General features: G+C 36.4%; 1 protein-coding gene across 2 annotated transcripts in view; it reads right to left on the reverse strand.

The window, feature by feature from the left end:
• Nucleotides 1–25095, reverse strand: part of NUFIP1 (nuclear fragile X mental retardation protein interacting protein 1) — a 35228-nt gene that overhangs the window by 559 nt on the left and 9574 nt on the right. Inside the window, exons 4-7 of one of the 2 annotated variants that reach the window (XM_008589445.1) lie at nucleotides 22011–22103; nucleotides 13207–13400; nucleotides 5805–5921; nucleotides 1278–1510 (exon numbers count right to left, since the gene is read on the reverse strand). In XM_008589445.1, coding sequence (XP_008587667.1) covers nucleotides 1278–1510; nucleotides 5805–5921; nucleotides 13207–13400; nucleotides 22011–22103 — 637 coding nt within the window. Of the gene's footprint in view, nucleotides 1–1277; nucleotides 1511–5781; nucleotides 5922–13206; nucleotides 13401–22010; nucleotides 22104–25095 lie in introns of both variants that reach the window. The other variant, XM_008589446.1, reaches the window with a different exon arrangement.

A 25095-nucleotide genomic window follows, 5' to 3' on the forward strand; every position in this document is an offset into this window, starting at 1 on the left:
CTAAGAAACAATTTAAAAAAATTAGCTGGTTAGTAAAATATGTCTGGGAAACACAATTCAAAATATTAAATGTGCCTTTCCAATATAAAGAACACAGAACAGTACGAGATATATTTTGCTAAAAGACAATGCAAAAATACTTTCTTTTTAACTTACACCAATACTATCTAACTTTTTAAAGAGCACAAATATTCACAATTGGGGCCCTCTCTAAAAGTATCTAGAAAAAGACAGAAAAATAGGCTTAAAAGGCAGTAATTCTTTAACCTAAAATTTATGTCAAAGAGGATCCCTCTAAACCCAAATCTATAAGCCGTCCAGACATAGGTAAGTAAATATATTAATAAATATATAAATATATAAATATATAAAATTAGCACTAAAAAAACCCAACATTCTTTCCCTCTTTTGTGATTATAATTGAAAGAAAGTTAAAAATCCCTGGTATATAGAATAAGTACATAATTAAGGAATCATATGTGATTTGCCACAATTGAATTTATTTTATTTTCAATTTATTTTCTGATATCATTAATATAGTTGAGAAATATCACACAGGAACTTTCAATGGAAAGGTTATTTAACTTACCACTTATAAGGGTACTTCAAAAAGTTTGTGGAAAATAGAACTGAAAGATAACATGAATCTTTCCAAGAACTTTTTGAAGTAAGCTCATATTTCAGATCCATTTTAATAAAGAGCAATTGTGTCTACACGTAACACCTCATAGAGTGAAACCACAGAACACGTTAGCTACCGCATATGCACTTGTCTGATAAGTCAAAAATAAAGACTTTTCACAGAATGTCAATAGACAGTTTCACAACTCCACTAAAAAATGTGGAATTTTTCTACTACTCTTAGACATGAAAATCCCCCAAAATAAGAAATGAGAATCATCAGAAAACCTTAGGTCTTTTCTTTCCATTACTTTGTGGTTTTCAGCATTTGTATTAAAAACATTTTTTTCCTTCAGCCTGCCACTGTGTTTAGCTGTGCTTTCAATGAAAACTTTAAAAATGTCAGTAAACCTCAATACGCATTTCCTTACCAACCAGTCAAACCTAAATTTTTACTTTAAGCAGTTTTGAAAATTGTTAATTATTCCACATTTACTGAACAACAGGGCCATTCGTGTCTGGCAACCTTAAAACACACACACACACACACACACACACACACACACACACACACACACACACACACCCAAAAAACCCAGTGGTTCCTTATGACATGAGAACACAAAAAGATTAGAATGTAAAGAAAAAGCATGTACCATTTCCAGGAGATTTGGATGGTGTGTTCTTGGTTCAAATAATGTTTGATAGTTATGACAATTGTTTTTCCTCTTAGGGTTTGTTTTTTTAAGACTTTTCTTTTGGTTCTCATACTTGGCTTCTGAGAAATTTCTAACAGTTGCTTTAACATCTTGACTTGGACTCTTGTGAGTACTGCTATAAAGAACCTGGTTTTCTGCCAGAAAGTCTGCTTCAGTCTTGATGGGAGTTTCTAAGTATCATGAAAAACAAACGCAGAAATTAAAAAACAAATATAAAAACAGGTAGTACTTTCAAAACTAGTAACAACAGAATAGCTATAATATTCCTCCCAGCCATAATAGTAGCTACTTAATAACTTAAAACTATGAAAGATTTCACAAGGCATTTACAGTGTTTCACAATATTTTTCAAGTTGGGAGCTATAACTGCCAAGAACTGAAGAGACTACCATGAAGAGCTACAGAAAGTGATCTCTATGATGGAAATAATACCAGATGGAAACTCGGATATACACAAAGGAATGACGAGTACCGGACACAGTGAATATGTGGACAAATACAAAAGATATTTTTTTCTCATTTGAAAACAATTTTAAAAGATAATTGACTATTTAAAACAAAAGTAATAACAGCATATGCTACATTTATATATTTAAAGAAATAAAATCTATGATAACAATAGCACAAAGAAAGGGAGCAGGAAAAAGTAAATTGCTGTTAAATTTTTATATTATATATATGTAAAATGAATAATATCATTTGAAAGTACACTGTGATATGTTAAAGGTGCATACCCTATACTCTAGACCAACTCCTAAAGAATAAAACAAAGATGTACAGCTAATAAACCAGTGAATAATATCATTTGAAAGTACACTGTGATATGTTAAAGGTACATACCCTATACTCTAGACCAACTCCTAAAGAATAAAACAAAGATGTACAGCTAATAAACCAGTATTTGCACTACCCTAAAAATACAGGATTAATCCAAAAGAAAGTAGGAAAAGAAGAAAAATGAACAAAAAGTAGATGATATGAATAGAAACAAATCATATCAATATGTCCATTATATGTAAATGGTCTGAACACCCCACTTGAAAGGCAGAGGTCATCAGATTGGAAAAAAGAACAAGACCCAACTACATGATGTCTATAAGAAACTGACTTTAAATGCAGGCAGTACTTGCTTTACAGTTTGAACTTAGATTAAATCTCAGTTATCAAGGAACTGTGCAAAGTGAGGACTGCCTACATTAAGTCACAGATAATGGAAGAAGATACCACGTACACACCAATCACAGGAATGCTGAAATGGCTATATGAGGCAAAAAACTATCAGGCAAAAAAGACTTCAGAAAAGGGAATATCACCAGGGATAAAAAGGGACAGTTAACAATGTTAAAGAGGGGCCGGCCCCGTGGCTCACTCAGGAGAGTGCAGCACTGGTAGCGCCGAGGCCGCGGTTTGGATCCTATATAGGGATGGCCAGTACGCTCACTGGCTAAGCATGGTGCAGACAACACCGTGCTGAGGGTCGCAATCCCCTTACTGGTCAGGAAAAAAAAAAAAGCTAAAGAGGTCAATTAACCAAGAAGACAAAATAATAACATCTAATAACAGATGTTCAATACATATACAGCAAAAACTGATAAAACTGAGAGAAGAAACAGACAAACCCATTATTATGGTTGAAGATTTGAACACTCCATTCTCAGTAACTGAGAAACGATTAGGCAGAAAATGAGTAGGGATACAGAAGACCTGAACATCACTAATAATTAACTCATATTGGCAAAGAACACTTGATCAAATACATACTCTTGTCAAATTCCCATGAACATTCACCTTGTGTTGGGCCACAAAACAAGTCTCAATAGAATGAAAAAACTGAAAGCACTCAGAGTATGTTCTCTGACCATAACAGAATTCAATTAAAACCATTAACAGAAAACTAGCTTAGAAAACCTCCAAATATTTGGAAACTAAACAATATACTTCTAAGTAAGTCATTAGTTAAAGAACAAATCACAAGAGAACTTAGGAAATATTTTGAAATAAATAAAAATGAAAACAATGTGTCAAATTTGTGGGATGCAGCTAAAGCAGTGCATGAAGGGAAATTTATAGTTTTAGATGCTTCTATCAGAAATGAGGAAAAGTCTTAAGTCAATTATCTAAGTTTCTGCTGTAACGAGGTACAGAGTAAGGAGTAATAAATAATAATAATAAAGAGTGAAAATTAATGACATATAATAGAAAAAAATCAGAGAGGACCCACTTTGTGTCCCTGGTTTATTTATTCTAAACTCCGTATGTTTCAATAAACTAGAGCCCAGAAGTAACAGTGAAAGCTAGAAATCTGCTAGTGACCTGGATGGCTTAATAAAGCTGAATTCAAACCATACTAAATAATTCTTAAGCCTTAGGAATGTGAAGCAAGGGATGTCTCCTTAAAACAGGGCATTTTAAACAATAAGTCAAAATTAATTCATACAAAAATCAAATAATCTTTTAATAGATGATATCTTCTGTTAATGATTTTTTTTTAAAAGGCTATGCATTATTACCGTGCAGGAAGACAGCTAATGCAACACAGAGAAGGACTATAATGGAAGGCAATAGGGTTGGCCTCTTTAGACTTTTAAGTCCCCAAATCTAGATTTCTATATTAGTTCTGCCACATACTAGCTTGGGCAAAATTATCCTCTCTAAGCTTAAGGTGAAGACCTCAAAGATTCCTGACAGTTTCCTTTCTTCCTTCCAATTTAAAACTGGTGGCAATCTCAAAATGAAGATATGATTATAAAGGTATTAAATGTTTCATCTTAAGAGAAAGACAAGAAAGCATTAGTCCAGCTTTTTTTTTTTTTATGGGATTCCGTAATCTGCTAATAGCTTTCTTTGTTATCAACTGTTATAAATACAACTGATAAGTGGGAAATGTAATATGTGTTTAAAGAATAACTTCATCTTCATATCAGTGTATTGGAAATAAGAGTAAGAAATAAATACTGTTTTTCTTAAAATTAAAAAAAAAAAAATAAGAAGAGGCAACCATCTGTTAAGGAATACTCTGATAAAGCCAAAGCAGTTTATATTTCAAAATTCAAGTAGCTTTTAACAAGCTACCAGAGTAAGCCACAGCCCATTAAAAAAGAAAGAAAAAAATTCCCATGTTTCAGATAGATATAAATATCATCTTTCATTTTAAAGTTCAACTCTTCCTTATTGAACATCCTCCAGCTACAGAAACATTAATGATCTCTAGCCTAGTCAACATTAAAAGTGCTGCCATCTTCACCCAATTACATTCAAATCTTCCCTTCTTTCTATATAAACACTTTCAGAGCCTGTATTCTTATCTTCAGTACATCTCCTACTTTGACTACACATGTTGTCATGAGATACATACATACGAATTCTCTCATGTTTGGTAAAGCCTAAATAAAATTACCATATAGAGCCAAGTTTCCACAACAGTAGGACTTAGGCTTATTCACTAAACATATGCTAGACTATTGATATAAATCTTGGATTAAGAATTACTGCACTGCATCAGATCAACAGACTACTCACAGCTCTTTCAGGTGGCCCTAAAAGAGATGCTGTAGGAGATTCCACAGGTTTATCATAATAAATTTTGAAACAAAGCCCCACGTATTATCATCTATGACATCATCTTTAAAGGAAAGACAGGTATCCTAAACATGGCTGACTTCTCAGAAAGACTCTTGAAAAGATTTCATTTCTTCCAACCTTTAAAACACACAGGCTAATACAACCACAATATAGGGCTGTTGTGTTTTCAAAATGAGATAATTTTGTAAATGTGCTCTGTAAAGAGCAATGCCCTATATACATTTTTAAAATTTTATCATCCTTTTTGTCATAAAGGACCTTTCTCCACCTACCAAAGGTGCATAAAACATGTTATGACAAGGGTTCATGAGAGCAGAGAAGGAATTCACTTTCTTTTTGCTTTTTCTTTTAGAATTTTGTTCAATTTCTTTAGAGGATACTTCTCTTCTCCTTCCTATTCTTTCATTATACTGTATTACCTTTGCCTTTTTCTCTCAGAGTAACAACACATTTCTCCATTACTCTATCTTTCCTTTGTTGCATGTTAACTTCATTTCTGAATCAAACAAAACAGAAATTTGAAGATCACATAAAGAATATGCATCCTGGGGCCAGCCCGGTGGCACACTGGAGAATGCACCGCTTGGGAGTGCGGCGGCGCTCCCACCGAGGGTTCGGATCCCATGTGGAGACCGGTTCCTGCTCACTGGCTGAGTGAGGTGCGGGTGCAACACCAAGGGTTGCGATCCCGTTGCCGGTCCCCGGTACGGGCGCGACACCGAGGGTTGCGATCCCGTTACCAGTCAGTAAAAAAGACAAAAAAGGAAAAAAAAAAAAAAAAAAAAGAATATGCATCCTGGATGCTATTAATGCTATTATGTACCAAAGGCAAAACGCAACAAAACAAAACAGAACTCACTGTAACAAGGTGCCATGACTTACCTTCTGGCTCACTTTCTGATCCTGAAAGACTGCCATAGCTGCTCATTAGTGAGCACAGGGCTGGTGTCACTTCCTTGGGTATGACAGTACGTTGCGGTTTCTCCTCTTTATCAGACTCTAAAATAGAAGGGAAAGAACTAAAATTCAAACGTATACCCAAAATATCTTCACCATTACAAAGAAAGCTGACTGCCTCCTCCACCCCCACTTCTTCATTTGTTAGTGAAAAGAAAGTAATTTCTGATCATTTCTTTAATCTCCCCCCCCCAAATAACTACAGGAGATCTGGAAAATTTCCCCTTGGTTTAAATCTTCATTGACAGAGAGGCTATTTGCCCCAGAGGAGACAGAGAGGCAAATGGAAACTATACACAGCTCAGTTACTTACCATGCTTCACAGGTTATGGAATTTGGGTCTTCTCTAAATTAACTTAATTACACAGTCTGCTATTAATTTACAGATAGTAGGGAAGGCCAAAGATGCATTTAATTTCACTAGATTAGGATCACTGACTCTCAAAATTATTCTTAGGAATAAATAAAATATAAAAATATCTATCCTATTTTGTTGGTTTTAAGACTGGTTTTCAGACACAAATAATATTTAAATCATGCTATAGGCTTAGTCAAAGAGTTATGCTGAAATTAATTCACTATCTAAAACTTCTAAGAACTTAAGTGAACAAGCCAACTGCAAGAATTCAGCAAGTACTAAAGAGCCTGCCAAAGGTAAAGTGTTTGATCAGAGCCCAGTAAGTCTAGCTGTAGCCACAGGACACCACCTATTACATTTATTTTTGGCAGCTCTAAGAATGTATTAACTCTGTTCTAGAGAACCAATAAAAATAAGCCTGACTGAAGACAATAAGTAACTTGTCTATTTAATGAACCAACTCAACCCACAACAATATGAAATGCTTCAAGACTAAGCATTTAATGCTCACCAAGTTAGTCCAGGGGAAACCAAAACATGCCAATAGGAAATGGAAGTATCCTATATGTGAATGTTGAACTACCACCTTCTGCTGGATGAAGTTAAATCCTCTCTCCTCAGTCCACCCCCACTAACCAGCACCATGACCCCCAAAACTTCTCCTTGTCAATTTTAAGCTAAAGTATTACCTTTTCTGCTAGTTTAATAAAGAGAAAAGAAAATACGCTGTTTACATATTTAAATTACTAGTGCATTAAGCAGAAATCTACCACAATGTTAGTATGGAGACTGTTCATTCATTGTTTGAATAATCAAAGACCAAACTGTAGCATTTCCTTCCAAGACCCAAAGAGAGGTACCAAAAAGTATAACAACAGTTAAAATTATGCTCTTTAAAAGCATGATATAGGGCCGGCCCGGTGGCGCACTGGAGAGTGCGCCGCTCAGGAGCATGGCAGTGCTCCCGCCGAGGGTTACTCAGGAGCATGGCAGCACTCCCGCCGAGGGTTCAGATCCCATGTGGAGACCGGTTCCCACTCACTGGCTGAGCTCAGGAGCATGGCAGTGCTCCCGCCGAGGGTTCGGATCCCATGTGGAGACCGGTTCCCACTCACTGGCTGAGCGCGGTGCGGGCGCAACACCGAGGGTTGTGATCCCGTTACCGGTCAGTAAAAAAGATAAAAAAAGGAAAAAAAAAAAAGATGATATAATTTAATTCTTTTACTATTTAATGAATAATGACTTTAATTATTAATTACAGGAGATGAAGCAAAATTCAGAGAATACAAGTAACTTTTCCTTCAGGTAACATAACCATACAGTTGAGCCAAATTTAAATCCTTGCTGACTCCAAATCCCAATTCTTAACTAATGAGCTATAATGCCTCCTACAGATATATAAAGTCTTCCTCTTAAAATGAAGCCTTCCTATCAAAATGTTTTTATGGCCAATAATAATGCTAATAATGTCTTCTTCCAGCTACAGTTCCAGTTCTTGTTCTCTTTTGTAGCAAAACTCCAAATAGCTACTTGATATCATTTACCAGGGAAATCATCTTGTCCTGAAATTTCCTTAAAGCTGTATGTCCTACTCCAGAATCTATTCCAATCTGTCTTTCAGGCCTACCACAACAGTGACACTTTTTCTACAACTTCACTTGTGTCCTCTGTGTTGCCAAATTTAGGTTATTTCGTGGCTCTCATCATATTTAACTTAGAGACAGCATTTGACGTAATCATGGTTTGCTTTTAAAAAACACCTTCTTGGGCCGGCCCAATGGCGCACTGCTACAGTGCGCCGCTTGGGAGCGCGGTGGCTGAAAGACCCCTTTCTCTTTATGCCTCCCTTTCCCTAGATGATCTCATGTTATCTAAAATCTTAAAATGTTATCTATGTGCTGGTAAATCACAAATTTATACCTCCAGCTTCAATTTTCTCCTAAACTCCAGAATAATCTTAACTGCTCATCTACTTAGATGTCACACAGGTATCTCAAATGTAAACCTGTCAAAATCAAACACTTGATTTCCACTCAGAGCATGCCTTCCAGTACTCTCCATTTGGATAAATGCCAACACTTTCTTCTTGAGTTTAGATCAAAAACCTAGCAACCACCCACTTTTCTTTCTCTCATATGCCGTATCTAATCTATCAACAAATGCTGTCAGCCCTATTTTGGGAATATTTCCAGAATTGTATACCTCTTCTCACTACCTCCACCACAGCCCTAGTCCAAGGCAACATTTCTTGCCTGGACAATTCTAACAGCCTCCTAAAAGACATCCCTGATACGACCCTGCCTATCCCTCCCTATCGTCTATTCTCATAAACACATAAATCAGAGCACATCACTTCTGTGCTCAACCTCAGAGTAAAATCCCAAGACCTTTCCTTGTCTACAAGGCCCTACTTGATCTGGCCCTCCACTTGTCTCTTAAATCCTATCAGGTGCTTGCTTACTCCACTCCAACCTGGCTCTTCCCTGACCACAGGAGGCATGCTCTCCCCCGTGGTGTTTGCACTTGCTGCTTTCTCTGCCAAGACTGCTATCCCCTCAGGTATCATCCCCTCACTTCATTCACATGTCTTAATGTCACCTTATCAAAGATGCCCTCACTGATCACTCCAGATAAAACAGCACACCCCCTTCTCCGACCATCATTCCCTTTTTTACTCAACTTGATTCAGCTTCCGGATGTTTTTATTATCCCAACATATTACATACTTGTTTACTGTATCTCCCCCAACCAAAAGGTAAGCTGCAGGACAGAAGGATTTTGTTCTATTCAATGCTGTATCCTCAGAGCCTAGAACAGTATGTAAGTACTCAACAAATATTTGAAGAACAAATTGTCCCATGAATTCAAAAAGGTTTACTAGCACAGAATAATAGAGCTAGTAAGAGGTGGAGCTAAGATAGAAACCTAGTTCTTCATGGATTCAAAGATCCTTCTTTTCTAAAAAATAACATGATTCCATTTTTATTTTAAAAATCAAAGACATGTGCATAGAAAATATATTGGAAAGACGGCCAGTCAGTGGCTCACTAGGGAGAGTGTGGTGCTGATAATACCAAGGCCACAGGTTCAGATTTCTATATAGGAATGGGCGGTTAGCTCACTTGGGAGAGTGTGGTGCTGACAACACCATGTCAAGGATTAAGATCCCCCTACCGGTCATTTAAAAAAAAAAAGAAAGAAAGAAAGAAAAAATATTGGAAGAATATAAATATACAACAAAATGTGAGCAGTGGCTGTCTGTAAGTCAAGAAAGTTTTTTTTTTTTTTTAATTTTGTGCTTGTCAGTTTTTTCCCACATTTTCTGTATTTTATAATCAGAAAATAATAAAAAAAAATTAAAAACAAAGGGAAATAAACTGTAGAATCAGAGGGCAAGGCTTTAATTGTCCTATTGATAGTCCCTTTTCCCTTCTTCCTTTTTTTAAAAAAAACTATATATTTTGAAACAATTACACAAACGTTGCAAAGTAGTACAAAGAGTTTTGGAGCAAGCTTCACCCAGCTTCCCTAATGTTATCCTCTTACATAACCCAGTACGTTTATCATAGCTAACAAATTAACATTCGTACAATACTACTACCTAAACTACAGACTATATTGTAATTTCACCAGTTTTTTCCACTAATGTCCTTTTGACATTCCAGGATCCACCATACCACACTGCATCTGGTTTTCATGACTCAGACTTCTCCAGATCTGTGACAGTTTCTCAGTCTCTCCTTGTCTTTCATCAACTCAACACTTTTGAAGACTGTTGGTCAGGAATTTATAGAATGTCTCTCAGTTTGGAATTGTCTTTCCTTTCTGATGATGAGACTGAGGCTATAGACTTTTGGGAAGAACACCACAGAGGAGATGTGCCCTTCTCGTCACATCACAGGTCCATGATATCAATATGACTTATTACTGGTGATGTTAACATTAATCACTTGGTGGTCTGCCTGGTTTCTCCCCTATAAAGTTACTGTTTACACTCAAGGGAAGAATTAACCTCCAACTCAAGTAAGAAATATCAAAGAATTTTGGACATATGTTAAAACCACCAAAGTAATTAATAAATATGCTCTAGCCCCAAGAAATTTTATAATTAAGTCTCCTAAAGAAAACGCAAAACATCACCCCCCCACCCCCCCAAATAGGAACTTTGCTTTACAGTCTCCAACTCTCAAAGAAGACATTTACTGATGGGCACTCAAAATAGCTGATGTGCTCTGCTGGCTTATTTGCAAAACATCACCCCCCCACCCCCCCAAATAGGAACTTTGCTTTACAGTCTCCAGCTCTCAAAGAAGACATTTACTGATGGGCACTCAAAATAGCTGATGTGCTCTGCTGGCTTATTTTCTTACTTTAACATGAACCTTTAGAACAACAGCGAACCTAGCTTATGTCAGAGCACAGTCAGACTGATGTCCCAGTGTTCTATGACAATAGCTATATTTACATTATAACAAATGACTAACAAATTGGATTGTCTTTGTTTCATGGATGCTAAGGCACTTCAGTCACGGACAGTAGACTTATTGTTTAAGACTACAGGCTAGGAAAGCCATAAAACTTGTTTTTTATATATATATATATATTTAAACAGCAACAAAATGAACTGGGTCTTAACTAACGAGATACCAAGAAAAGGTTTAAAAAGAAAGAAAAAAAACTACAATTGGATCTGCTGAATCAATAAAAATTTTAAAAATTAATAAAATATAAAAATCTTGAACAGGCTAGTAGGCTAGTCAGCAGAATATATAAGAAAATAAAAAATACAGCAACAGTAAGGAAATCTAGTGACAAGCCATACTCAAAACCGATAAACTGTGAGACTCCAAATGAAAGGCTTTCCCTTCAAAATAAAGTCAATTTCTAATTCAAAGCAGCTGCACAATTACTGAGAGCACACATACCACCAACTACAATAAAGAGGTGAGCTCAGGCAATGACTTTCTAAGCATGATCTGAGGTTTTATAAAGATACTCCAGAACCGCTGTCTTATCTCAGGTGAATACTGGTGTCTGGATTAAGTTCTGAGCCAGAAAAAGGCAAAACATAAATGGAATTGGGAGAACTTTATTCTTTTTGGGAGGAGGGGGGAGAACTTTATTCTTAAAGTGAGCTTAGTGGTGAAAAGTGTCAACTACCAAGTGAGAACACTGGGCCATGCGATCACAATGCTGACCTGCCACTGACAACCTGAATAACTACATCATAAGGTAGGCTGGCTATGGCCCAAAGTAAGGGAAGATGCCTCCAAACAAGCGGAAGACATAGAGAGTAGAGATGTTGAGAATACTTAGGGCCTGTGAAAACAGTGGTACACGGTTTTCTGCAGCTATACCTGGAGTGAAAAGTTGAAGAACCTATGGTCTAAAACATTGATCTGGGAAATATCAAAGTTCTGAGGAAATCTCTGGTAAAGGATAACATAAATTTAAATGGCATCTTTCCTACAAAATTAAGCTACCATAATATGATCGTTGGTATTTTTATTTCCTTGGAGAACGATATTATAAAAATTTATAAATTTTTAAATGTACAAAATTATAAATTTATAGCTTAAATGGATGATTTTTATATTCAAGATTTATGTTCTCATCTTTGACCTTCAAAACAGGTATGTTCCTATCCTTGACCCTCAGTACAGGTAGAGGTTTTGACATTTAAACCAAAACAAAATTATTTGAGATCTCTCATTCAATTGCTCCTAGGAATCCAACTGAATGTTTTCTACCAATGAGAAGGGTAAGAATTCACCACTGTTTCTCAAGACTCAAGTGTACTAGCAGAGTCAGTCTTCTAAATTCAAATTCTGGCTCTAGCACTAACTGGCAGTATGACCAAGGTAAATTATTCTATGTGTTCCTCATTTCTAAAAAGGGAGTAACAACAGCATATACGTAAAAGGTTGTTATGAGAAACAGAGTCAATATATATAAAGCATACAGAATACAGAAAGTATATTACTGAATAAGTACTAGTTGTGTTAAGATAACTTATTATGCCTACTAAGTTTTATCTTACTATACTTAGCCCAACATTCCCTTATGCCAAGATCCTTTTCTGTCCTAATTTAGTCAACAAATTAGTTATCCCCCCCACTTCCTACCATCCGTAAGTTCAATAACTTGACATGTGATTATCATAGAAGCCACTGTCATCGAAGCTGAACAGAGCCTACAATCAAGCCTACAATGTAACATCGGTCCACTCACTAATAATTTTCATGTAATCCTTTACAGTAGGAAGCACATGCAATCAGATAAAACCTCACAATGTTACTGCAGGGAAAGTTGATGCAAATATTTATATATACGGTTTTATTTTTCAGAAGGGGAATGGAGTCTTAGAGGCTAAATGACATCCACATATGACAGCAGCATTTTGCTGCTTTAATTCTTCAACTTATAAGCAAGAATCTACTTGCCTTATAAGTTCTAGAGGGAATTCTAGGATAAACTATAAGCATATATAATTATATTCTATGCTCTGAGGAAGAACAGTATTACTCAAATACAATGAGTTAATATTATTTGCCCAAAGAGATCATGCATGTGCTCAGTCGCATAAATAATACTGGCTTCCCTTGGAATTATTGCTTTATAGGTGGAGAAAAAAATCCACGTAATTGGGCAAATTCCAATCTATAGCATTAATACGTTCAAAACAATCTTTAAAAATTTCAAAGATTACATCACACTATGGAAATTATCCAACAGATATAATCTTTCTCCCATAGCCTGCCCAGCCCATGTACCTGCTCCCAAGACACAGAAAAAATGTTGTGAAATGAGGTTTTGGACAAGACACTCCTATTGAAAACAAAAACAAAAGCATGACTCTCCATTTTTAAATATTTGCCATTTAACTCTCCACCAACAAGGCTGTGAATAACCAACTCCACCATCATTATCTGTACACTTATAATAATGTTATTTTCCTGTTTCACTTACCAGAATCACTGTTTATCAAAACGCTAAGAGGATCCGCATTTGCCTCAGGTGGACCTTCAGGCTTCCCATCACACAAGTGATTGCTTGATCCAGTGACTGCTCTCTGTCTTGCACCATCATTTTTCCATTTCTGATGTTTGCCAGGACTTCTGATCTTTACCATCTGTGAGTGTCTGGACATCCCTTTCATCTTGCTGGAGTAAGAAAAATGCAATTCTTAATGTAAAAGGCCCTGATTTTCCAAGAAAAATTTGAGAAAGACTACTGAATGCAAAAGAAACCTAGCTGTCAAAGAGACCATTTTTAGCCTAGTACAGTACATGAAAGAGACCAAAAATAAAAGAAATTCAGTGGCTTCCAAAGATAGAGAAGTCTATGGTAGAACCTTAAAAGGACAACACCCCACAATATACCACACCTTATTGATTCTAAGCTGCACATTTCCACCTGTATTTTAATCCCTCTGAAATTGGGCTGTGTTACACAATCATCAGCAGGTCAATTTAACTGGCAGCATTCCTTCATTTCTATTGTACACAAAAGCATTTCTTAGAGTTTATAAACTATGTAAGCTCTCATCTACTCATTTCTAAGAAGCCTTAAAGTTTCTGAAGCATTCAAATATGCTGCCTTATCTGACCTTCATGACAACCCTTTGAAATAGATTAGACAGGTACTATTCTCTCTACTTTACAGGAAGGTCACAGAGCAAGCACAATTTCACAGCCAACTCAAAAGTTAAGTGCCCTCTCAACCACTACAATCACTTCAAGTACTTATGTGATCATCTTCTGATTTAAACTATATGTAGGGGGAAAAAAAATTTTATAAAAAGGTTTGCTCTCTTTTTTTTTTTTTGGCAGCTGACCAAGTACTGGTAATCAACTGAGCTAAGTGGCCAGCCCCATCGATGTATTTTCAGTAGACAATAATATAAGGTGTCTTTCGGTGGGACTGAGTTTTGACAAACATAGTATGCTTTTCCAATTTGCCACTTGTCAGGCAAAATTCACATTTTATTAATAATGGAGGCTGCAGTTAGGAGTACGGAGATTTGAAATCTGGGTCCAAATCTCAATTGTGCCACTTAATAGCTGTGCCCCTTAGACAATGTTAATATCCCTGAGCCTGTCTACTCCCTCATCTGTAGAACGGGAATCGCAGGAACACAGACAGAATTAAGTAAGATAATTATTTATGTATTTAGAGCAAGGTAACACATTGAGCCCTTAACAGGTGGCAGTTATCATCATAACATTTTCTAAATAATTTGCTAACTAACATACTCAGTTTATTTCTACAATCCAGAGGTTCTTAATCCTTAATCCTTTTAGGATCCCCATAACCCTTAGAGAATCTCATTCCAAAAATCATGTATGTATACACACACACACTCTCTCATTCTCTCTCTCATTCTCTCTCTCGCCAAATTTTGCAGAGAGCCATAGAACAATCTCTAATGTCCATCCACAACACACACACACACACACACACACACACACAAACACATACTCTCATTCTCTCTCTCGCCAAATTTTGCAGAGAGCCATAGAACAATCTCTAATGTCCATCCATAGATGTCAGGTTATTTACTCATCAGTGTCACTGCAGGTAAAACAGGTAAAACAGGTACAGTTTCTGTCTCTGGCCCATTGTCCCCCTAAGGATAATGCATAGATGCCACTTTCCTTGTGCTCCTACTTACAGATGCCTTCTCTGTGTCTTGCTCCTACAGCATCTGACTACAGCTGGCTTCTGAATGATCACCTTTCACTAATAAGCAATGAGTTAGGATATCTCTTAACTGATGAGATCAACAAGACTTTACTGAGAAAGGAGTATTTTGGTACTGGCACTCTGCCCAACTTTTGAGGGAGTAGTTCTGTTATACTACTGCTTGACAATCATTTGAAAGAAAAAGGTTATTTAATCAACACTTTAAAATAGTTACATAAGGTATAATTATACATAAAAGTGTAGATATACATAAAATGGAGAGATTAAGGAATATAACTAAAAAGCTAAAAAAGAAAATAGAATATTTTTAAAAGACTCAATCCAAAAGAAGGCAAGAAAGGAACAAAGAACAAATAAAAAAAAATAAGGATGATGGTAGGTAAAAATTCAAGTATATTAAGAATTACATTAATATAAATGAACTAAGTACTAGTTAAAAGGCAAAGATTTTTAGTCTGGATTATGAAAACATAAAACCAAATTACATATTATATAAGAGATACATTTTAAATACACAGGCACAAAAAGTTTAAAACGAATAGGTTAAAACACTATCCTTTCCCCACTGCATTATATTGCTACCTTTACCATATGTCAGGTGATTATCAGTGGATCTGTTTGTGGGCTCCATTCTGTTCTATTTATCTGTCTATCCTAGGCTGTAGGGTAAATGCTAGACATAGACCTATTCCCCCTCCCTGTGCATACCAGAGATCCCCCTTCCCTCCGGGAAACTAACCGTTAAGACAGACGGAAGCAGGGACCCTAAGTAAATTAGCACACTGGTGTTAAAGTGCACTGGTGCCAAGAGAGTAGCCAGTGGATTAATTTATCTATTCAGCCAGATCTCCTGTGTGCTCTGAGTTATGTGAGCTAGGTGAGGGTCTACGTATAAGTATGCAAATGATTTACACCTCTGCTTTGATCTATTCACTATATAACTGTTGCATGTACCCCATGGTGGCAAGGATTTCCAGCTGGCCAGCCGCAACTCCCATTAGCCTAATAAACTGATATCTCTACCTATTGAACCAGGTGAGTTTTCTGGAACAGGCAAACATTCAGGGAGTGCCCTCTCAGATTTGAGGCTCCTGCAATACATCAGCCAATACCACATTATCTTCATTACTCTTTCTTAGCTGTTCTAGATCCTTTGAACTTTCATATAATTTTAAAGCTTATCAATCTCCCTCCTACCCCTGAGGAAACAAACAAAAAGCTTGCTGGGTTTTTTTTTTTTTTTTTTTTTTTTTTTTTTGGCCAGTATGGGAATCCAAACCCTTGACCTTGGTGCTATAACATAGAGCTCTAAACAACTGAGTTAACCAGCCAGCCCCTGAAATTTCAACTGTGATTTATCTGGGGGAGAAGTAATATAATTATTGTCTTCCAGTCCATAAATATTATATGGGGGAACTTCAAAACGTTTGTGGAAAATTAGAATTAAAAGATAATATGACCTTTCCATAAACTTTTTGAAGTACCCTTAGATATCCCTCCATTTATTCAGGCCTTTAATTTTTCTGAATGTTTTGTAGCTTTCAGTGTAGAGGTCTTACAAATCTTTTGTTAGATTTATTCTAGGTATTTGGGTTTTTTTTTTTTTTTTTTTAATAAGATGACCAGTAAGAGGAACTTAACCCTTGACTTGGTGTTGTCAGCACCATGCTCTCCCAAGTGAGCTAACCAGCCATCTCTATATAGGGATCCGAACCCGTGGCCTTGGTGTTATCAGCACCACACTCTCCCAAGTGAGTCACAGGCCAGCCCCGGTATTTGGTATTTTTGATGCTACTGTAAATGATATCTTTTTAAATTTCACTTTTTAATTGTTTGTTGCTAGTATACAGAAATACAATTGGTTTTTAAAATATTGATCTTATATGTATTTGGCACCCTTGCTATATTGCTATATTCATTTATAAAAGTGGTAATAACAAACACCCTTCTCTTGTTCCGAGTCTCAGGGGGGATGTTATCAGTACTGCACCATTATTATGATATGGCTGTAAAGTGTTGATATCCTTTATTAGATTAAAGAGATTATTTTCTATTCCTAGTTTGCTGAGAACAATTTAGTAACTGATAATTTAAGTGTGTTGCTTAATTTCCAAGCATTTGAGGCTTTTCTAGTTACTGATTTATGGTTTAATTTCACTTTGGTCAGAATGAAATTGTTTTGTATTAATTATTTCAGCCCTTTGAAATTTGTTGATAATTGTATTATAATCTTTTGGTAAAATGTACAGTCTTATATTCGTTGGGTATAATAATATCCTAGATGATATTGGTTGTGTTCAAATCTTCTCTTACATTACATATTATTTTCTAGTAGTTACAAATGGTGGTGTGTTAAAAATCTTCCACTCTGAATTTATCTAGTTCTCCTCTGATACAGTCAATAATTTTTGTTTTACATACTTTAAAGTTATTATTTGAAACATATAGGTTTAAGATTGTTGTCTCCTTGTTGCACTAATCCATTTAACATGAAATACTCCTATTTATTTCTAACAATATGCCTTGCTTTAACATCTGTTTTGTCTGATATTAACATTGTTACACCTGGTTACTTTTAGTTGGTGTTTGCACAGTATAACAATTAGTGCTGGATCAACTGTAATTCATATGGGAAATTTTTTAAAAGACCTCAACCCCAACTTTATGTACAACAATTAATACTAGACATAAATGGGGAGAGTAAAGCAACAAATCTTCTAAAAAAGAACACAGAGGGATAGCTTCATGACCTTCAGGATGGCAAAGATTTCTTAAGCAGAAGACAAACAGTACAGACCATAAAAATAAAAGACTGATAAACTAAACTTTATGAAAATTAAGAACTTCTATTTATCAAAAGACACCATTAGGAAATTCTGTTTCTGGCCAAAATAAAGCAACAAGGACTAGATTTAGACTCCTACCTGAAACAACCAAAAAACTAGACAAAATTCAGAAACAAGAGCTTCGAAGATACAGGACATCAAGCAGCAAGAACAGTGGTCCCTGAGAGATGGAAATAAATTAGGAGTAAGCACAACTGTGCTAGCTTACTGCCTTAAAAGTTTCCAGACCACAGAGAGGGGAGCCCAGGTGGAATCTGGCATACTCCAGGTTGAGGAGTCAGAGCTGAGACTCCAGAGAACAAGACATCTAGAGTTTGCCGAAAGTACCATAGGAAAAAAGCTGCAGAATGAGAGAGAACTCTGAAGACTTGCAGAGAATTACCCTGAACTATTTAGCAGATGAATGATCAGCTTATACTTTTGAGGAAACTACCCAAGGGCAGGGAAAGAACTACCCAAAAGGATTAGAGTGCCTAATCTTCACATGGGGTCATGAATAGTACTTGTTTTCACTTTATAATTCATGGGGCACTAGGTAAAATACTCAGAAAGGTCTTGCCTCAGTAGTGAAGAGTAGTTAGTAAACACTGGTCTGATTATACGCAATAAATCTTAAAAACATGACCATGAAGGTTCAAACTGTTTCTACTTAACTTAGGTGTGTTATCAGAAAAAAAGTTCAAGAAGATTTATAGGAATACAAAATATCCAGCACCCAACAAAGTAAAATTTCCAATGTCTAGTATCCAATCAAAAATTATGATGCATGCAAAAAAGCAGGAAAACATGACCATAATGAGGAGAAAAATCAATTGAAGTTAATCCAGAACACAAACACTAAAATTAGCAGAGAAAGAGATTAAAACAGTTATAACTGTATTCATATGTTCAAAAAGTTAAGTAGAGACAAGGAAGAAATTAATAAAAGACCTACTCTTATAACCTAACTTAATGTGCAAGCAGACTATAACCTACTCTTGTAACAAGTAGCTGAGTCTCAGCCAATTACAGGCAGCCAACTGTTCTGTACCTTATTTCCATTTTCCGTATGTCACTTCCCTTTTTCTGTCTATAAATCTTAACCAACAAAGTGGCAACAGCAGAGTCGCAAAGTGGCAACAGCAGAGTCGCTCTGAATGTGTTCTGATTCTGAGGGTTGCACAATTCTTGAATTGTTCTTTGCTCAATTAAACTGTTATTTAATTTGTCTAAAGTTTTTCTTTTAACAATTGAATGCTATACTCAAAGTGATTAACAGAATGGTTGTATGGGTACTCAAAGTGTCTACTGAATATGTATTGCTTTAGTACCATCAAAAATGCTTTGCACGGGCCGGCCCGGTGGCGCACTGCTACAGTGCGCCGCTTGGGAGTGCGGTGGCGCTCCCGCCGAGGGTTCGGATCCCACATACAGACCGGTTCCCGCTCACTGGCTGAGCGAGGTGCGGGGGCAACGCCGAGGGTTGCCGAGGGTTGCGATCCCGTTGCCGGTCCCGGTCCGGTACGGGGGCGACACTGAGGGTTGCGATCCGTTGCCGGACACGGAAAAAGACAAAAAGGAAAAAAAAAATGCTTTGCACCATGGTAAAGTCAAAAACTCATAATGAACTATTGTTAAGTATAGGACCATTCTGAACTATCAATAAGAAAAAAACTGGGTAAAATTGTATATCCAGCAAAAAATATCTTTCAAAAAAGCAGACAAAATAAAGACTTTTCAGACACACCAAGTTGAAAGAAGTCACCTGCAGCCGACCCTCACTACAAGAAATACTAAAGGAAGTCCTTCAGGCAGAAAGAAAATGGTATAAGATGAAAGATGAATCTACACTAAAGAACAAAGAGCACCAGAAATAGTAACTACATAGGCATCCTGGCCATCAGCTGACCAACCCCCAACTGTGATTGAGCTGTCAGGTACAGCAGATATGCCTGACTCCCAGTTGACCCCAGATGTCTGTGCAATTAACACTTATTGTTGTATTGAAAAAAGGGGGGGGCACCCACTAAGAGAGTAAAAATGCAAGCCACAGATTGTGAGATATATCTGCAATACCTATACTTCACTAAAAGAAAGATTTCTAAGTAAATAACTCCTACAAATCAAGAAAAGCAACCCCAGTTAAAAACTGGTCAAAGAATTGGTACTTCGCAAGAGACTATTCAAACAGACAATAAGCATATGAAAAGGCACTCAACACCATTATTCAGTAGGGAAACGGTATGACATGAGGGAAAGGTGTAACATCAAGCCTTGACAGGATACAGAGCAATCAAATCAGATGCAGTTAGCAGAAGTGTAAATTGGTCTAACCACTTTGGAACTATTTGGCCATGATCTATTAAAACTAAATAAATGTATGGATACCCTATGACCACTAAAGCTAAACGAATGGAAGGATACCCTATATATGACCAAGCAAAATGACTACTTATGTCCACAAAAGACATATAAAAGAATGTTCATATCAGCTTCATTCCTAATAGCCCAAACTGGAAACAATCCAAATGTCCACAAACAGTGCAATAGATATATATTCTCATAGTTGAGTTCTACATAGCATTAAGAATGAAACAATTTACAACTACACACAGAATGGATAAATCTCACAGAATAATTTTGAGACATAGAAATCACACACCCAAGAATACATACTGTATGATCCCATTTATAAAAGTTCCAAGAACAGGCAAAATAAATCTACGATGAAAGAAATCAGAAAAGGATTTACCTCGGTGGGAGGCATTGAACAGAGCAGGGCTTAAGATAACTTCGTGAGGTAAAGACATTTTGTATACTAATCTGCGTGGTGGTTACACAGATGTGTAGTGTGTATGCAAAAATTCATCCAATTGTACAATTAAGATTTGTACATGTTAATTATATTAAAATGTGCTTTAATAAAAAGTAAATAAAATTTTAAAATTCTGACTGGTCCAGCTTCTATGATAAATATTTGGCAGTATTTATCAATATTACAAACACATATACCTTTGACTCAACAAATTCATTTCTAGGAATTAATTCTCAGAAATATCTGCATATGTATACAATATTGTACATGTAAGAGCAATAATAGCAACTTTTTATTAGTAAAAGATTGGAAAGAACTTAAAAAAACACCATTTTGGGACATCTTTAAGCTTCCTACACATACTTAAAGAATGAGGTTTGTTATATATTAATATGAGACAATCTCCACATACACTGTTTGGCTAAAAAATCAAGGTTCAGAATATGTCAAAATATGAAAACAAAAAAAGACATCTATCACGTATGTGCTGTATAGACGTAGAGTATCTCTGGAAGGATAAAATGGGTTGCCTCTGGGAAGGAGACTATTTCACTAGAAGACAAGGATTGAAAGGACTTAGCACTATATATCTTTTTGAAAACCACATTAATATAGGTTAGTATTTATTTTAAGATATATAGTTGAGGCTTGAACAACGCAGGGATTATGTGTACCGACCGCCTGTACAGTCAAAAATTCACATGAAACTTTTGACTCCCCCCAAACTTAACTACTAATAGCCTACTGTTGACCTAAACCTTACTGATAACATAAACAGCTGATTAACTTATATGTTATATGTATTATATACTATATTAGTACAATAAAATAAGCTAGAGAAAACAAAGTGTTATGAAAATCATAAGGAAGAGAAAATATACTCACAGTATTGTACAGTATTTATTGAAAAAAATCTTGTATAAGTGGACCCATGTAGCTGAAAACCCATGTTGGTCAAACGTCAACTGTAACTAAATTTTTAAAAAGAAGAAAAGCTACAAAAGCAAAGATTTTGCAATTGGGAGCACAGGGATTTTAAGATTTTTGATTATAGGCTGGCCAGTTAGCTCAGTTGGTTAGAGCACAGTGTTATAACACCAAGGTAAAGGGTTCCAATCTCAGCACCAGCCAGCCAGCAAAGAAAAAAACAAATAATGAAGGTTTTGGATTATGCTCCTTTTTGTTATTTACTAAAGTACATTCAGTTACAATGAGCATTGAGAATGCAAGCAATTTTTTTTTTTAAAGATGACCAGTAAGGGGATCTTAATCCTTGACTTGGTGTTGTCAGCACCACGCTCAGCCAGTGAGCCAACCGGCCATCCCTATGTGGGATCCGAACCCGGGGCCTTGGTGTTATCAGCACCGCACTCTCCCGAGTGAGCCACAGGCCGGCCCGAGAATGCAAGCAATTTTAAGGAACTTACCCATATTGTGTTGTTGTCAATACTGCTCCTCTCTTTTCCTTTTCAAGTTTTAACTTTTTCTTCCTTTCAATATTAGCCAGAGTTGGGTAGTTTCTAGAAAATAATAGAAGTTAATTATAAAAGGGCTTTTAGAGTACAACTTTAATTAAGCAATCAAGCAACTGCTGCACTTAGCAATATCTGTTTAACTAATAAGTAATACAGTAAATCATTATAAACCTCTACAAATTTTTTTTTTTTTCCTTTTTTTGTCTTTTTTCGTGACGGGTAACGGGATTGCAACCCTCAGTGTTGCGCCCGCACCGCGACCGGCAACGGGATCGCAACCCTCGGTGTCGCGCCCGCACCGCGCTCAACCAGTGAGCGGACCGTTCTCTATATGGGATCCGAACCCTTGGCGGGAGCGCCGCCACGCTCCCAAGCGCTGCACTCTACCGAGTGCTCCACTGGGCCGGCCCTACAATTTTTTTAAAAGGGAAAAAAGTAGACTGTAACAATGCTACTCAAAGTGTAGGCCAGCTGTCCACAAACTTTGCTATCAGTATGTAACTAGATAAGGAGAGTACGGTAGAATTTAAATCAAATATAACATGTTCAAACTGATCTAATTAATCTATTTGGTATATATCCATAAATACCGTAAAAAACTTTAAGTCTGTTCAATTACTTATGCAAATACATGTTAGGTATGCTCAAAGTTATCAAGATGAGGAAGAGACAGTTCTCAAAAAATGCACAGTCTATCAGGAAGGATAAGAAAAGCATACAAACAGCTATCACAGAGGAAAAAATACAATAGTACTGAAAAGAGTATAAAGATTCAAAAAGTGGAAGGGAAAGACTATATCTAACTGGAGAAATCCAAAAACAAAGGAACATAAAAGAAAATGGTCATCAATGGTGCTGATAGACAGAAATCAGATGGAAAAGCTTCAGAGTGCTGCAAGCAGAGCAAACAATGCAAACAAACCAAGGTCTCAGAAAGTGTGAGAGATATCCAGGGAATGTCAAGTGGTTCATTTTGTATGAAACATAATACAGTTACAGGCAATCAGGCTAGAAAGGGAGGCTGAGGCCAAAATGTGCCTTGAATATCAGACTAGAAAGTTTACATTTAATTCAGCAGGTGATGGGGAGCCACAGAAGCTTATGAACAGGGAGAGATATGTACAAGGCAGTGATTAAAATCCAATTTGACAGCAGCAAACAAGATGAACTGCTTCCTTTGTTTCTTGACATAGCTGTGTGGAGACACAGGCACCAAACTCTGATGGTTAGGGGCACAGGTCCTACGAGTACAAAAACAGACCACTCAGCCTGGCAACTCATCAGAGAAAATTTTAAGGAAATCAGCAAATTGTTTTCTGCCATTGTTTCTAGGACACTTCTCCACCTCCTACTCCTTTTTTTAAAAAATTTTTTTTATTTTTAAAACAACTGTATTACCATCTTAAATAGCACAGACAATATGAAGCCTAAGGGTTAGCCATATTGGAAGACAGGAATGGAAATGACATTGAGTAAATGATGAAGTAATCAGGAAAAAAGGCAATGAATTTCAATGAGGACAGGGCAAAGCAATACACCCAGCCAAGAAAAATAAAATCTATAAATAAAAGATGATGAATGTACAAGCTATAAATAAACTTAAGAGGAAAAGATCAAGGTCATAGGAGATAACAATCTGACAGCCAGTCAGCAACATATGACTACACTTTCAGAGAGCAAACACAATCTAAGGCTATGTGAGGCGGAATCTGGCACTTGAACAACTGTGAGATCTTCCTCCAGCGATACTCAAAAGTGGTCAGATACTCTCAGGGTACTATGTCCAGTTCTGTACTTCTAAACCGAAAAGGAATGTTGAGGAAAAATAAAATTTGGAAGGGATTCAGAAGAGATTCAAAGATGATTAATAGGATGAAAAATAAAACCTCTGAAGAAAGATGAAAGGAACTATTTGCAGCCTCTAAACGAAGATGAGAAGTGACAATAAAATAGTCTTACAGAGGATGGCAGCCAGCTGTTCTTAATCTGAAGCTAGAATATGCAGAAGTAGAAGTAAACAAAATGGTGATGACTTTTACAGACCCCACAGTGTCCAGGCATGTAACTCAAAGTTACTCAACACCCTCCACAACCCTCAAATTCACTTACTTTTACTGCTGTGTAACATTAACTAATGTGGAACATTTTTGTCCTGAGTATTGCAGACCCCTTAACATGTTATGCCATATGATAAACAATAAGATTCAATACTTCAGTGTACCATGTGCAAGTAGATCCTCTGTGAGCGCTTTTCAACAGTAAAGAATTGAAACATTTGTCATAGCAAGTGGATTTTATGTGAGATATAAGAAAGAATTCTCTACATGAGACATCAAAGGTCATGGAAACTACTTTGGTGTAAGCCTTTTAAAACATCTAATTTTCTCTTTCTGGCAGATTAAAGTATCATGTTTCTAAAGGTAAGGGATCTTTCAATATCCCTTCCAAAGTTATAAGATCCTATTTTTCAGTGCTGAAATTAATAAAATCCTCTTCCAAAACTTATACCATTCTTATTTACACAGAACCCAGACACTAAAAACTAGGGAAACTAAGGGTACTAGAAAGCAAATTATCCCCCAAAAAGAGAAACCAGAAACACAATATCTAATTACACATACAAACAACAATCAGAAAGCTGCACTTCACCAATATAAAACTGATACACAAGAATAAGGAAAAGTAAAGGCCTTCGATAAAGGATACAGCTCACTTGCAATAACAAATCCAAAGACTATTTTCTTAAAAATCATAAAGTATGTCTTACATTGCACAATCACATACAGATAAAACTTAGTCCAATATCTCCTGTTAGAGAATGGATGTTATGAAGCTATAAAGCCTGTGACAAGGGATATCTTCATAGCTGGTTTCTCTGTATTTTTATCTGCTAAATTCACCTTTCTCCATGAACTTCTATCTTTCCCCAATATCCCAAGAGGAACTGCTCCTGAAATCATGTGCTCTTTTTCTTTTTCTCTCCTCCCTCTCACTTCCCACCTCCTCTTTGCCTTCCCTTAAGCCTTTAGTGACAGTC

Source organism: Galeopterus variegatus, unplaced genomic scaffold, assembly GCF_000696425.1.
Source record: "Galeopterus variegatus unplaced genomic scaffold, G_variegatus-3.0.2 Scaffold5451, whole genome shotgun sequence".
In the NCBI taxonomy this organism is placed as follows: domain Eukaryota; kingdom Metazoa; phylum Chordata; class Mammalia; order Dermoptera; family Cynocephalidae; genus Galeopterus; species Galeopterus variegatus.